Source organism: Vigna unguiculata, chromosome 7, assembly GCF_037176805.1.
Source record: "Vigna unguiculata cultivar grain cowpea cultivar isolate G323 ecotype 2 chromosome 7, ASM3717680v1, whole genome shotgun sequence".
Taxonomy (NCBI): domain Eukaryota; kingdom Viridiplantae; phylum Streptophyta; class Magnoliopsida; order Fabales; family Fabaceae; genus Vigna; species Vigna unguiculata.
This window is the reverse complement of record NC_140798.1, coordinates 7,655,991-7,673,472: the sequence shown is the minus strand read 5'-3', so window position 1 is coordinate 7,673,472 and position 17,482 is coordinate 7,655,991. Positions and strand designations below refer to the sequence as shown.

Genomic DNA, 17,482 nt, shown 5'->3' with positions numbered 1-17,482 from the left:
ACCCTATTAATCTTATGATAAAACTTTCAATGTTCAACAAATTGGGAAACTTTAGCAAGTTCACAAAATTAAGCAAAGATTTTGAGGAGTTGGATGCTAAATTGATAATTCAACATTTTCATCATATTTATATTTGTACTTTGACGTATATGATGTATTCTTCAAATTTTAGCACATTCAAAATTACATAATACTTTTCTTTTCCAATCATACAAGAATTTGGAACGTTCATGCAGGAGTCTACAAGGAAAGTAACTGATATACAAATGCATGTTTTTTTTATACGAGCCACAAGCTTTAGTAGACCTGTAGGTTCATTGTCTCGGCCCGCCCCATGCATTTTTGACGGGCCTACCACCACCCCATCGGGTCAAGTCCTTATTGCCACCCTTAATTTTTAAGTATAGTGGAAGACTTCAATTTTTGTGAATCTTGATTTTTCATTTTAGATCTTTTGTCAACATCATTCTTGATTAAAAAAAAATGCATATAAGTTTATATTTTAAAGTGGACAAATAAGTTTTTAATAGAAAATTTGGATAACATGGATCTTTGATAGGAAATTTCATTATTTGAATTTTTCATTGCTCATTTTAATTTTTTTGTCAACTATAACATTCATATTTTTAAATAACTATAGTATTTATTTTATTCTTACTTTTAATATAAGTGTTAGAAAATTTTGGTTGTTCATTCTACTTCTTTCTATCAACGAATCTAATAGTATCATTCTCGATTCCAAAAGAAAATGCATGTAAGTTGGTAGTCCAAAATTGGGAAAGAAAACTAGGTTTTTCATGGAAAAATTGGGTAACTTAAGTACTTTTGCGCAATTTTATAGATAAGGTAAGAAACTTCATTATATGAATTTTTAGTTATTGATTTTCTTTTCTTTTTTTTTGTCAACAAATCCTAAAATATCCATACTTTTAAATAAGTGTTAAATATGATTTTAGTCCCTTAATTTTTAGTGAAAATTGAAATTAGTCCTTCTTTGAAACATTGACCCAATTTAATCCTCAAAATTTAGAAATACTTGAATTTAGTCATTTTAACAAAATTTTGCTAAGTTTATTTGACATTTCAAATGTGTTTCATGATAGTTTATTAGCTAACATTGAAATAGAAATGTGTCAAACAATGTAAACAACTCAAATGCTATCATGAAACATGTTTGAAACATTAAATAAACTTAACAAAATTTGATTAAAAACTAAATTCATGCATTTCTAAAGTTGGGATCGATGGCAAGCAGCAAAAACGCGTTTTGGGATCGCTGGGAGGAAACCTTGGGTTATCTATATGGCTACCCTACAAAAGTGAAGAAGTGTGTTTACATTTTGAGAGAAGGAAGGTTGTAAGACCCGGGAATAAATAAATAAATAAATATTTGTTTGATAAATGAGAGGGAGAGAACCCTTAAGTTAATTAATGCAGAGATAAAAAATAAGGAAAAGTACTAGCTGAAGTGGTTGAGTGTATTTGGCAGTATTGAGAGGACTTATGTTTGAGCTTTGTGTATATCAATTGTGTGTTATTTTAATTATGTATTATTTTAATAATATGTTTGACCATGATGAGTGATAATATAATCCTAGATGTATAGGAATCATCACAAAACATGAATGGATTGAATGATTTTGCATTGGCTTGACAATTAGGTGGTTGTGTGTTTGAACCTTGGACTTTGCAAAATAAATTCCTTTTTGCCAAATCTCTTTTTGGCATGAATAAGAGGGAGCGGGAAAATATCTAGTAATGGCTCTTCAATGGCCTTTAACACCTAGCTAGCAAACACATAGGCGCGACATAGAAATTTGAGTTAAGATGAATAAGAAATATATAATTAATTATTAAAATAGTTTTTAAATGTAAAATTTGAAAAATAAAATGTGTACACAGAAGAAATTTTGAACATAACAGTTAAAGACAAAAGAGGTTTTAAAATAATTAATAATTTTAAAAATAATAATTAAGGGTAAAACGGGAATATCAAAATGTGGACACAAAAGAGGATATCCTCTTTATATATTGTTATAGATAATGATATTAATTAAGTTAATTAAGGGCTGAAAAAGGGTTGAGAGGAAAAATTTTAGAGAATTAACAGAAGGCTTGAGGGAGAATTGCTAAGGGAGAATTTTGAGCATCAAATAGAGAGTGAACATTAAGCGTTGGAAGCACATTTGGAGGGGAGAAAGGGACTAAGGCAAAAGTGGACTAGGAACATACTCTAAGCGCGAAATCAGAGCAAGGATACTAGGTTAGGAGAGCTGAAATTTGTGCTTTATGTATATATATATGTAATTGCATGATGAATATATGCATGAGTGCCTTTGTCCTTCTTCCACTTACATTGTTTTCACGTTTCTAGGTTTTTTCCCAAAAACCGCTTGGTGGCAATGAAGGCTCATTAGGCGACGCATGCTGTTTGAACTAAGTTTATGGGTTTTGCCCATAAATCGCCTGACGACAATGAAGGTCCACCAGGCGATACGAACTGGATTGGTTCATTTTCTACGACTTTGTGGTTTCTGTTTGAACATACACCTTTGGTTTTGAGTAGTTTTATGCATGATAGATGAACCTTTGTTAAATTCTACATGTTTTAGTGCATTTAAATTGATCAAAGTAGGTGCAAATACGCTGTTTTTCGTATTTTACGCACAATAGAGACCACCGGGAGGTGGTTTCCTACCGTTAGACGCTATGTCTCTGGTTTTGTTTCATTGGGTAGCAGGATATAGTTGTTGGGTGACTACCTTTTTTCTAGTTTGTGCAGTTTTCATAAAATTACGTTTCCCGGTTTCTTAACCGTCCAATTTAACTGAAATTTTGACATGTGATCCATAACACATTGTTTTTTACTTTGAACGGTGAAAATTTGAATTTGAGATCTGTAGCTACTCGGTTTAATTTTCCTAAGAGTATGATTAATATTGGATGCTTAAATGTTGGTATACCTTGATTGATGAATGCATATATATATATATATATATATATATATATATATATATTTCAAAAGTTTGACTATATCATGAAAAATAACTATATTTTCTGAAACCTTTTTTATAACTATATTAAACAACAATTAATCAATTATATAGACAAAATATAATAAAATAAACTATAATAAGAAAACATATTTTCACTTTATTTACGTGTCATTGTTTTGAAGAATCTTTTACATTATTTCCTTATATAAAAAAGGAAACGTAATTCATTTCGCTTTCTAAATATATCAAAACAGTTTCTATATAGTCACATGGTCTTCACAATGTGTTTCACATTAATACTAATTATCAAATGCCAAATTATTTTCGTATGAAACCTAACAAATAAAGACGTTTGTACTTGGAAGGCACAAGTTCTTAAGACTCTACAACTGAATTCAAGTTAAAGTGTGATTCTCATAAGAAACCAATATATATATATATATATATATATATATATATAACTTTTCAAAATATAATCAAAGTTTAATTTTTAAACCTTTACTTTAGATACTCGGTTATTTTGACCAATATTTAAAAAAAAATTAAATAATATATTTTAATTAAACTTAATATTAGTATCTAATTTTTATGTAAAAACTATTACAACTTATTTTATTGCACCGTCTTTATCTTACACGTCAAGAAATGATACGGAACACCTATGTCCTTTTTAATCATCAACAGTTTTGGCTTCTGACTTAACATTACAAAAAAAAAAGTTTAAAAATGGTGAATTTAAAGAATTTAAAAAGGACATCAACTATCTCCTTTTATTAATTATTGAACATATACCAACTCAATGCATTAAATCATTCTGAATTTCATGATATTTACCACACTATACTTCTTCTTATACATTAAAAAAAAAAAACAATTCACTATTTAATTTAATTGATACAGCAATTTCTTTTGGGTTGATTTTCCTAGTTTCAAATGTTTCTACATAACGTGTCGTTTGATGAAACTAACAAAAACAAGACTTTATAGAAAACATTATAACAAAAGCATTCCGTACAGAACAAATTATAAGAGTCTTTCTATCAAATAAAAAAAAATCATCATTTTGACTGGAGCTAGCAAAATGAGTTGGAACTCACGAGTCAATCTGACTCATCACAGGATTGGGTCAGGTTGGGTTGAAATCATTTTACAAATTTCAATACAGGTTGATTTTTGACCCGACTCATCTAGAACTCGGCTCATCCGGGTTGAACCCGTTGGGTTGATTCACCAACCCACAGATAAAAGGGTCAAACAAGTGCTTTTTATTAAGTTGGGCTTTACATTTGGGTCATGTTAGGTTGTTTTTTTTAGCCAACACATAAATAATTTGTATTTTTTTTTTATTTTGGTTTGTATTTGGATTGTATTAAAGTTTATTTAGATTTTAATTAGAATTATAATTTAGTTTTGACTGAGAAAATTTATATTTTTTTAATTAAGTGAACTGTGAGCCAACCCGTGGTGGGCCAGGCTAGATTTGAATTTTGTTGGCTCATTAAAAAGTAAGTCGGGTTAAATTGACTCACTAAATCATCAACTTATGATGGATTGAGTCAGTTCGGACTGAAATACTCATTTTGACAACTCTAATCTTAACATATAATCCTAAAGAACATTGTATTTACCGTATAATATTTATTATACCGAGAAAAAGTGAAATAATTTTTTTTTAACTTCCTTTTAACCCATTATTTACATTAATGCTAATGAGCATTTTTATTTTATCTTTGTTGAACTTACGTTTAAGCCATTATCTACTTTAAGGTTAATAAATGTTTTTTTTATTCAAGTTACTTTTACGCCATCATTTACATTAATGTTAATAGATGTTGATTTTATTTATGATGAGATAAGTTTTAGCCCCATGATCTTTTTTCTAGTTTCGTGCTGCATTTTTTGTTTTTAAGCAATTTCTTTGACACAAACCGCAAAATATTAAATTAACAATGGTATTTTCATTCATCAACTCAATGTTATAATTATAGCGGATAACTTTTAGTCACTTCAAATAATTATTGATTTTTGAAAGTGGACCAATTCAGTCACTTCAAATAGATGGATTAATTAACTCAATCGACCCGTGAGTTAATTAAAAATAGGTTCGATTCTCTATATCACTTGTGAATAGGTTTAATAGATTAGCTAATCTAAAATATATATTTTTTTAAAATGCACTTTTTATATTTAAATTAACTGCGAAATGCCATCACACACATAGAAAAAAAAAACCTTAATTCCAAATGAAAATTCTAAATAATAAATATTTAAAAAAACATATAAATAAAATTACAAAAATATATATTAGTATTTAAATAAAATCCAAATGATAACTTCAAATGTAAAGCATTTTCCATAAAATATTGTGATTTTTGTCCATCAACAATATTAAAGTCTTGGAAGATAAATTGACCACAACTTCATTTTTATTTGTTATATTCTTAATGGGCTAAAACATCTTCCTCAATTTTTTTAATTTCTTAATTATTTACTTAATGGGTTATGAGCCCGTGAAGATGTTTAGGCTATATTACTTACTGCACCGTATCTCTATATTCTATCATTTCAAAATTCATTTTCCGAAACACATTAAAACAAATCCGAAGATTTTTTTTTGGTTGATAATTACCCTACTTCTATTACGGAAACAATTTTCTGGGGGTGCACCAAGAAATTTGATAGGGTGCAGAAAGTCCTTGCCACTTGTTTATCTTCTGGGAAGAATTCACAAATTGGCTCGAATAACCACACCCTTAAGCTTGATTTCCGTGAACTTTTTTTAAGATATCTTAAGTGAATCTATGTTTTGTAATTTAACTTAATTAAAACATATGGTTAGTTACGTTGACTATTTTGGTATCTTTTTTTTTTTAATGTATTATTTTTTTTTTATAGTGTATCTATTCCCATTTAAGGTACTAAAGATATAATTCAAATATTTTTCTAAGACCATTATTATTTTGGCAAGAAACTAAAACTAAATTATCTCATTAACCAATAGCTTCAAAGTTCACATGCAAGAGATGCACCAAAAGAACGTGTTTGTGAGCCTTGTGGTTATGCAACAAAAGAATGATCATCCTCCTACAAAATTATTTTTCTTTGAGTTGTAAGAGGACAACAATGATTATCATTTGCAGAGGAAATCATGATCATCCATTTTTGTAAGGATGTTAAAACCGCATTTTTTAAATTGTTTAGTTGAAAAATAGACACATCTCATGCACTCTTAAGATTCCAAGAATCTTATCCCATGTGAGTTTTATCAAAATCACGTGCCTATGTGATGGTTGTTGTTTTAGACTTTTAGGTCTTTGACATGCTATCCAATAACTTTAGGTTCATCATAGTGCTACAAAAGTTTTATCCAAGAGCCTCTGGTATGTTTAGAACTACAAACATATCATCCACAACCTCACTAATGCTTAAAGACTCATATTGACATGTGATGATTGTTAAAGATGACAATGGGTCAGGTTGGATATAGACAGTGCTTATTCACTATTTGACCCGCAACAACAATTATAACTTGGTACTTGTCCCGTTATTGCTGATAACCATTTACAAGACATGATAACCATTTACAAGATATCTGCAAGTTTTATAAAACCTGCGGGTATATGTAGATACCCGTAGATATTTAAAAAAATATATTATATAAATTTTTAAATAAAATCTAAATAAATTACAAAAGAAATATAAATTATAATATAAATTTAATTAAATTTAATATAAATTTAATTTCATCTAATAAAATGTAAATTAAATTTTAATTTGGATTAAATTTAACTTAATAAAATATAAATTAAATTTTAATTTTAATTTTTTGCATGTAAAAGATACTCGTGTGTGTGTATAGTATGATACCCGCACGCGACCTTTTATAAACCAGGTATTAAAATATTTGTAGGTACCAATTATTCGTCGCAAATTTTATCCGCGAATACTCGTGGGCACAAATATTTTTCCCATCCCAAAAAGTTGTAGCTTTATTTAGCTAAAAATCTTCATTGTCCTCATAGTTTATCTTCACTAAGTCACATTACTTTAGCTTATATGAACCTACAAATATTTTTATATTCATTTTTAGAAGAAACACAAATAGAGGATACCTTCTTTTGTTGTTGAGCAACATATGATCAAACTTAGCTTTCGTGTAGTCTTTTGGAGTTTTGATGATGAAAACTCCTTTGGTTATGATAAACCATAATCAATAATGGATGGATTTATCTTATCCTTTTAGTAGGGGTAGTCATTGCCATAACATTGGTGGCTTGTGAGATATGCTCCTTCTCCTATCAATAGTTGTTCCATGCTTATCATTGCTTGGATCTTTCCTTTAGTCGTTGTGAGGTGGTCAATCCTTTAGAAGACAAACACTAATACCAACTGTGAAAAACAAGTCAAAATACACAAAGAGAGAGTTGAATTATATTTTAGAAATTTCAGAAATTTTGGTAAGATATCGCTTGATGGTGTGGAATCAGACAATGGTTTCACTTTAAAATCACACTATTAAGTGTTTTTCTTAAGAAATTATGTTTAATGAGAAAAGTCAAACACAATTTTAAGTTTGACAAACGGACTATTTAAAAAACTTTTCAAAACTTGTTTTTACAAACCCTCATTCTAAAATTAGTTACACTCATATAATATGTAATTTAAAGGGATAGGGGGAAGAAATATTTACACTATGTTTCTATATTTACACATATATCTGTTAACAAAGATTACGTCCAATTCTCAATGAATTGATTAAGTTTCATAAGACAAACTAATGTTACAAGATACAAATGAGTATTATTTGGACCTTAACCACTTTTAGTTAAAACTGAGTATTATTTAGACTTCAACCACTATTAGTTAAGATTGAGTATTGTTTGGAATGCATTCATTCCTGCTTAAGATTTAGTATTTTTTGGACAATTGCTCTTGGCTAAGATAAAGTATTTTTTGAACAACAATCACTCTTAGTTAAACATGCAAGGTTTACAAAGAATGTGATTAAAAGATCACAAACTCACTCACTTGAAATAGGGGGTCTTATGAGATATACAAAGGTTATCACTCTTCTAGGTCAATAATGAACATGAACATGAATAATGTTCCTTTTCATAACTATAAGGCTTCAAAGTTTGAGATCCTGTGTACATTCTTGAGCAAGACTTTCATCGTTGTTGTCATCATTGTTGTCAACCTTCCTTTTTCAAAAAGTCATTTATATGTAGTCTAAATGAAAAAAATTCTTTCACATATTTTGTAGTGATTGTGAGGATCATCTTCTACTACTACTTCATCTTATATCTAAGCATACTTTGAGGCTTCAAGATGCATTTAAAATACTTATGATTTAGTATTGAATGTGTGTGACTTCTTTGACAACACTTGACATAGCTTCATAGACTTTGGTTGGTGACTTTTTTTTCCACCTTTTGAGAAAGAAGTTATTTGTATCAAGAAAATTTTAGCACGTTCTTCAAGAGATCTTTGATGCTAAAAATTCTTTGCGAGATCTTGAAACAATGAAGAAGCATACATTTCTTGCAAGCATTAAATAATCATTTGTTAAAGTTTAACATGTATAATGAGATTCTTCAACTTGCATCATATACTTATCATTTATTCAAACTAAAAACTTATTTAACTAAGCATACTTGTTTGTTCCTATTCAAGCTAAAATTTATCAAATTATGCATGTGCAAAGATTTGCATCTCTTAGAGAAAGCAAATATTAAACATCATTTGCATTTGTCTAGTCACACAACTTACATCTTACAGACTAAACCGGATAAATTGCGTTTGACAATCAAAACCAAACATAAGGTTTGTTGAGCTCAAAATTTTACAGTTAATTGCTTAATCACAATCAAAACCAAGCATAAGTTAGTCGCACTTGAATCTAAAAAAACATTGAAAACTCAAGTTGTATTTTAATCGATTAAAGTTGTTTTAATCAATCGGAACCAATTTGTAGTAAAATCCTTATATCACTTTTTCAAAACCAAAACTTATCAAATCAATTTAATTTCTTCATGAAAATATTTAGCCTTCCGAGAGAAACATAAATTTGATTTTAACAATACTTTTTAGGTAATATTACTTGAATGTTGTTATTTACATCCTATAAGCAAGAAGACATTATGTGAAATAACCTACACTTTTTGTTATCCTATTGTGCTTAATTTTGTCATATGATTTTATTTTTTTATTAATTCTTTTCCTATTCGAGTAGTAAACTTAGATAGGATTTCTTAGTGAATCTTATATTAGAGTGTCTCAAAAGGTTGATCTTAACTTTTTGTAGGTCTTGCCGTTCAAAAGTGCACATGGGTTTCAAACCCTTTATTAATTGTACCTCTAATCTTACTTGAGCTCCTATTATAGTTTAAGCTCCTCTTGAATTGATGAGAAATTTTCGTGCAAAGAAGTGTTTACATGTATAAGATTTTTAGCTCTACGGACATCGATTTCCTACAAGTCATCACGTATAAAAACGAAGTTTTATTTTTGTCCTTTTCAAACTTCACAATACAAAATTGACTTTTGGATTATGCAATCTAGAAATAAAAAATGACTTTCAGATGTGTAATTCAGAAGTAATTGTTTTTCTTTTGAAACAAACTTCTCCATTACACTATCTGTAAACAAAAAAATGACTTCCAAATTATGTGATTAGAAAATCAAATGACTTTCGGATTAAATGACTTTCGGATTGTGCAATCCAAAAACTATTTTTTTCTTTTCATTTTCTATTTCCAAATTGCATAATTTGGTTCTTTTTAGCTTCCAAATTACACACAAACAGGAACTTATTTTTTACTTTTTGATTGTATAATCAAAAACCCATTTTTAAATTCTAGATTACACAATTGAAAAAGGGTAAAAATGAAATTTTTAATATGGGAGTGCAGGAAAAGAATTCATGGAAATACAAAAAAAATGAAGACTGCCTATTTTGCTTTTGATGAGATGCCCAACCTAAGCCATGGGCTGAAAGGAAAGTCGTTTAAATCTTTTTCCGCTGTCCCTTCTTTTTTTCTCCCACAATTCTTTAGAAACCAATATATATATATATATATATATATATATATATATATATATATATATATATATATATATATATATAGAATAGGTTAGCACTCGTTATTAACTTCACATTTTAACATTTCAAAAGGTAGGAATTGAGCTTCAATCACTTTTGTGAACACATCGTTGGTACCAGTTCAAGTGGGTCTGAAGATGATATATAGAGAAATAAGGAGCGAAAATAATAAAAAAATGTTATGCATTGTCATATAAGAGAAAGATTAAAGAAAAAAAATGGAAAAAGAGAGTTAATAAAGTATTTCCTAGTTTTAAAATTGTTTAATTACTTATTTTGTCTTTGTTTTTGTAAATATCAAGTTGGTCCTCCATTCTATTTTAGTCTCAATTGTGTTCTTATTTGTGAAAATTATCCAGGTTGGTCCTGTTAGGAATAGTTCAAGTGTGAGTCAAAATTTCACATTGGATAGAATAGACAAAATTAAACACTATATAAGAATAAAGATCCATAACACAATTTCCTTAAGGTTTTGGTGTTGTCATATATCTTATATGTGTAAGACTAATGTCATATAACCATATAGAACCATAATCTCTCAATGACTATAACCATAACCCATATATGTGAAAAATATATATAACCCAACAGTGGCGAAATGACTGCCTTAAGGTTTTGGTGTAAAATATCTTATGTGTAAAACTAATGTCATATAATCATATAGAACCACGATCTCTCAATGACTATAACCATAACTCATATATGTGAAAAATATATATAACCCAACAGGTCCTCACACTACAAAAAAACTTCTAAATAGTGACTAATTTTAGTGACCAATAATGATTAATAATTATATTAAACAACTTAGATACTCATATACAAAACTAAAAATTATTGGTTACTAAAATAGTCACTATTATGAATAAAAAATTATAATTGGTCACTAAATTGGTCTTTAAAATTAGCTACCATGGTTTTGGCTACCAAAGGAAATTAGTCACCAAAAATTAACTACCTAACTTTTAGCTACCAAAATCACTTAGGTTCAAAATTGGTCTCTAATTAATTAATGACTAGTTATAATTTTTTATTTATAATAGTGACTATTTTAGTAACAAATAATTTTTAATTTTGTAAATTGATATCTAAATTGGTTATTATAGAGGCTAACTATTTTTGGTTTCTAAAATTGGTTTCTAATTAAAAATTTTCTTGTAGTGTGATTTGTGAGAAAATAATGCAATTTAGCCATTTTCATTAAATTTTTTGAAACAGATTAAGGATTTTTTCTCAAGATTGAAGTTGTTAAAAAGGATGGTTTGTTTTGTTTCTGTAATTAACACAATCCTTGAAGTTGTTAATACCGATGATTTGTTTTGTTGATGTAATTAACATCATTCTAATGTTAAGAAATTTAACGGAAAGGACCACTTCCATCAATGTTTAACAAATTAGGATAAGATTGCATCAATTTTCAGAAATCAAGACCAAATTTAGATTAAAAAAACTAAAGGACCACCTTAATATTTTTGGACAAAAGTAAGGACCAAATAATTAAACCTTCTAAAAATGTTAAAATGGATTTTAAACTGTGAGCCAACCTAGTTCACCACATATTCGAATCGAGTTGAGTTGAAAAAAATTAGTTTTTTCTAATGTGGGTCAAATTGAACTCAACTCATTTAACTTCTAAGTTAAACAAGTTCAAGCTGGATTGAAGGTGAGTTGACATGTAACACAACAATAACCCTTTATTAATATTTTACCATTTTTTATTATAATTATTTACACTTCTAATTATGTAGGTTGACAATTTTTTTTTTTTTAAATACTAGAATGTTGTTATGCTTAGTTTAGATGTTTAATTTATTTGATTGGCAAATTATGTAGGTGGACAATTTAATTTTCAACTACTATCTTTATAATAATGTTTGATGAAACAAGTGAACACTTTAAGTGTATAATAAAAAAAATATATGTTTTTAGTTCCTAAATTTGGACAAACTTTAACGTGAAATTGAAATTTATCTATGTCTCAAACTTTGATATATTTTTGTTTCTAAACTTTATAAATTTTTGTCCTCCTAATCCAATTGCATTAAATTTTGTGGAAGTGTCAGACATATTCTAGGATAACCTTTGAGTTTTTTTTATACCGTTTTGATACTTTCAAAAATATTATATCTATTCATTTTTTTAATTTTAAGACAAAAATATATCAAAATTTGATAAACGAACGAATTTCAATTTCACATGTAAACTCTTTAACTAGAACATACTTAACCTAAAAAAAATTTCATTCACTTTTATTTTATTTAATAATATATAAAATAAATAAATAAAAAATTAAAATATCATTTAAATGAATGAAACTACTAATTCATCAATATGTAATATCCGAATTACAAAATTTTCAGTTCAAAAAAAAATAAATCGAATTAAAATGACTTATTTTTAGGTCAAGAAGTGAGCCCGTGTTACTTTACACCCCTAACGAGTTTCTAAAAATTTATTGATGTGTGTTTGAACACATGGAGAATATATTAACATCACACATAGCTGGTGGAAGAAAAGAAGCCCCGACATGGCAAATATCTATTTGCGAGTGCAATTGGTTGACACGGAAAGGAATCAGATTCCTTAGAGCACCAAGAGGGATTGATGGTGCCGTACAAGGTCTTTTGGAGTGGTCAAAAAGTTACACATCACTATTCCTATAAACAAACTTACCCAACTTTCCTCAAACCATTACCACTATAACAAGGATCAAATTCACATTTTCTTGTCAAAAAATTTTCATGGAACTCACACCACTCAAGCCTGAGAATTTGAAGCCACTCATCCTCAAAGCTGGTGTTCCCTTGGCTGCATCTTTAGCAGGTTTCATCTATGCATGGATACTGGCAAAGAAAAACTTGTCTTCTAAGCTGTTTTCTTCACCACAAAATGAATGTGATTCTTCAAAAATCACTTGTCATGACATCCTTTCTTATGTGGAAGATGGAGAATCATCTACGAATAGCTTGGTGATTATCCATGACAAAAAGCCATGTTTGGAACGTGAAATCACTGGCCTCAGAAACCAGATTGAAGGTCTTCAAATGAGGGAACTGGCCTTGCGTTTGCAGTTTGAGTTGTACTGTGAAATGAAGGCACAAGAATCTCTACTTGTTGAAGTCAGAAACATGTTGTCGTTGGAGAATGATCGTGCTGAGTTTTTGAGCAAAGAGGTTTCTTCCATAGAGACCGAGACAATGAGGTTGGAGAGTTTTGTGGTCCAATACATGAGTGTTGTTGAACAGATGCAGTATTGGAGATCACAGAATAGGATTCTTCAAAGGAAGGTTCAAAGGCTTCTCAGGGACTCAAAGGCCAAGTCTCGTTTGATAAAGGTGCAGGCTTTGATGATCAAAGAGAAAGAAGAAGAACTTTTGAGAAACCATGAGGATTTTCAGACAAGGGTATGCGTGATTAACAAGTTAGAGGGTGAAATCAGAGAGCTGCGAAGGATTTTGGAGCAGTTGGAGGAAGAGAAGAAGGAGGTTGTGAAGAAGCTTGAAACAGCAGAAGCAGAAAAGTTGAACAAGGAAAAGATACACAGAAAACCATTGAAATATTATTTGGAGGTTGAAGATGTGAGTAAGGAAGAGTACAACAAAGTTCTGAATGAATTGGAGGAGATGAAGAAGGAAAGATCAAGTGAAGTTGAAGAGCTGATTCATTTGAGGAGGGTGAATAGTTGTTTGAGGCAAGAGTTGATGAGCCACTATGAAGAACATCATGAGGAGGGAGAGATTGAAGGAGGCTTAAGATTTGTGCAGTGTGATTCAGAGCATGAGTTTCATCATCACAATGATTCTGCTGAGAGTGATCATGCTTCTTCAAAAAGGAAAAAGTTGCTTAAGAGGCTGAAGAGGTGGGTTGAAGGAAGTGAAAAGGTAAGAGTGAAGCCTGAAATTATGAAACAAACTTCTGTTTCCTGTGGGTCAAAGAAACCTCAGATTTCTTCAAATTCAAGGTTCTGTTCCAGTGCTTGATGAGTCAAAATGCCATGTCAGCTTTTCCCTAGCAGAAACTAAAATATATAATTAGACCAAGTCATGATCATAATAGAGCAAAGCTTAGATACTTTCCAAAGTATTTTTCAGTGTTGTTTTTATGTAAGAATTGAAGTTTCATCCAATTCTGAAACAAAAACAACAATAAAAACACTTACATAACAGCATCTAAGTTTTGATCAGCAAAATATAGCTATGGATACTAGATAATAAAGAAACTTGGATGATGGTATATAGATGCATTGCGTTTGTTGCAAAATAAATGGTGATGCCATTTCATAATAATTTGTACATTAATTCTGCATGCTGTTTTCTTTGAATGTGTATCTATCTGTTCTAAGTCACAGAGTGACCGAGTGCTGGAACTAATTCTAAAGGGTTCGAAATAATTTAAAGATTTAATTAGTCGGAATGGTACCCACTTTCGTTGTCAGTTTGTACCCGTTTTTAAAAATATGTCAATTTAGTCTCAACTTTTGAAAAAGTGTTTTAATGAGATCTTTTTAGACAAAAATTACTAAAGTCGTTAACTTAATTCATGACTTTTATCACTAAATTTTAATATAAATATCAATACTTAATTTTATAAATCATTTCAAATATTAGTACCTTTAACGGTGTTATTAATTTTTGACTGAAAAGGACCTAATTCAGACATCTTTTCAAAAGTTGAGACTCAATTGACACATTTTTAAGAGTGGGTACCAAACTGACACATCCAAATGAAGGTGAGTACCATCCGACTAATTAAACCTAATTTAAACGAGTTTAAGTTTCATATTAGATAAAAAGAAAAACAAAATTAAACGTCATATAATAAAAAATCCATAAACTTAATCGGATAAATGTAAGATTAATCCCTTATATCACGTTTCGACAACATCAATATAACACAACACACCGTAACAATAACGATATAATATGCACAAAATGATCTAATTTCTGGTTAAAATTGGCATGGTTAAAGATTACATTTTGAATATATAAAATAAATGAAAGAATAACTAATCTTAATTATAAAATTATATTAAAAATTTATATCTAATAAATAAAAATTAATTTACAATATGTAAGGTTAGTTCTTATGTTAGAGATTAATTTTGTAGAATAAATTAAGATTAAAAATCTCTCTTCATATTGGACATTCTAAGGAATAAGTCATGGGAATAACTAGATTTAAAAAAATAATAATAATGATTACTTTAAATAATTGCGTAAACATACATGCATGTTAAAATGCGAATGAACTATTATTAAGCGTGTAAAATTTACACGAAATTATTTTAACTTTAACGATATTACGGTCATAGTCTTAAATATTGACATGTTAAATGCTGTAGAATGGAGGAAGATTACAATAAAAGTGTGAAGTTTCGTATTAATGGCATACAAATATTATTTTAATGAGTTTAAAAAACACGTGATCATGGAACTTGATGTGCTTTTACAATATTTATTATTTACAAATTAATATTAATGAGAAATATAAAGCAGAATTAGAGATGTCAAAATGGGTTTCAACCCGTGAGCCAACCCGGCTCACCACGGGTTCGAGCCGGGTTGGGTTGAGAAAAATTCAACTTTTTCAAAAGTGGGTTGAACTCAACCCGGCTCACTTAACCCACGGGTTAAACGGGTTCGAGCCGGGTTGAAGGTGGGTTGGCCCACTTAACCCACCAACATTTTTTTACAATTTTTTTTTTATTTTTTTTTAATTTTCTTTTAATTTTTTTTAAATTATTTACTACTCCAATTATATTTGTTCACAATTTCATATTTTTGAATGCTAGAATGTTGTTTAATTATATTTGAATTATTTGAATGTTTAATTAATTTGATTGTCAAGTTATATATATGTTGATACTTTAATCTTTAACTATAATCTTTATAGTAAATTACTCAAGTAACCGTCTTATAAACAATTTTTTCTAAATTAGCATGAAAAAAATGTATAGTTTTTTTTTATTTATATTTTGTTGAATAGCATGACAGAAAATTTGTAATATTAGTCATGCTTTCTTAGACTAATGGATACTTTCTTGGAAATAATTCTTCATATATTGGTGGTGAGCATGATCAAAACATTGATTCTTGATTTTACTATCATTGTCATCTCATGGGTTACTTAAAAATTTATTTAAATATTTGAATAATAAAAAAAATAAATAAATAATTTTTTTAGGTGGGTTGGTGAGCCAACCCACTTAACCCACCAACCCGTGGTGGGTTGAGCCGGGTTACAAAATTTCTGGCTCACTAGAAAGTGAGCCGGGTTGGGTTCACTCATTTTGAACCCGGCTCGTGGTGAGCCAACCCGTGTGAGCCGGGTTGGCTCACTTTGACATGTCTAAGCAGAATTTGTAGTAAATTTGGTTACAGGTAAGGACAAGTGGGTTAGACCATATAAATTTATGTATTTTAAAAGATGAATTATTAAATTAATTTAAAATTTCAAAATTAAGTAATTTTAAAATTTACTGGAAATAAGGGAAAAATATATATTTAATCTTAAAGTTCGAAGGTTTTTACTTTCTACACCTTCACAATTTCTTCTTGCATCCTCCCAACTTTTCGGAAATGACCATTTTACCTTTTGTAAAAGTGATTTTCCGATTATATATTTTAAAACAATTTCAGAACAAGTTTTCGAAATTTTTATGTGACTTAACTTAAAAAAAATAAGTATTTAACTTTTAGGCACTAATATTTTCAATAAAAAATATTTATTACTGTTGTCACTCTCAGGATAATTTTTCCTTTTTTCTAATCACCACTCCAGACTTGAAAATTCATCTTAGAGTTATATTAAAGGAATATCTAATTAAATATTTAAAAAAAAATAAATATTTCTTACCAAAATAATGGAGGAGACTATTAAGATAAGTTGTTGGAAAGATAGAACCTTTATATCAAGTTTAAACTTTGAGGAAATAAGCTTTGAATGAGGTCATCAAGTATGAAATGGAGGTTTATTTGCATAAGATTTTCTAACATTCAATAAAATAAGAGATTAAAAAGTGATAATTTTATAAAAACCGATGATGAAATATGGTTCTCTAATGGAGATCTTATTATATAGGCTTAAGTATAACCATTATTAATAAGATAAAAGATATATAATATATATTTTTTTGGATTTAATATGATTCATATTATATTAGAGATAAAATAGAAAAGATTGAGTTTTAATATAGAGTTGAGTCATTATAACTAATTTATTTAAAAATTATTGATAAAATTATCAATTGATTGTGGTTGATAGTTTTAGATCTTGGTGAGCTAAATTATTTCTTATTTCGCTTACACTTGTTTGTTTCAAACATCTGATTAGCAAAGACGGATGAAAGTATTAATGAAATGAAGAGAAAGCTCGAAAAATGATA

General features: G+C 28.9%; 1 protein-coding gene across 1 annotated transcript; it reads left to right on the top strand.

Annotated features, from left to right (window-relative positions):
- Positions 1–12,698: 12,698 nt before the first annotated feature.
- Positions 12,699–14,401, top strand: LOC114190368 (protein CHUP1, chloroplastic-like). Its single transcript, XM_028079218.2, has one exon. The coding sequence runs from the start codon at positions 12,840–12,842 to the stop codon at positions 14,076–14,078; it is 1,239 nt and encodes a 412-aa protein (XP_027935019.2). The 5' UTR covers positions 12,699–12,839; the 3' UTR covers positions 14,079–14,401.
- Positions 14,402–17,482: the final 3,081 nt, after the last annotated feature.

What these genes read in the sequence shown, in the direction of transcription:
- LOC114190368 (XM_028079218.2), top strand. Translation starts at nt 12,840, where the DNA reads ATGGAACTCACACCACTCAAGCCTGAGAATTTGAAGCCACTCATCCTC.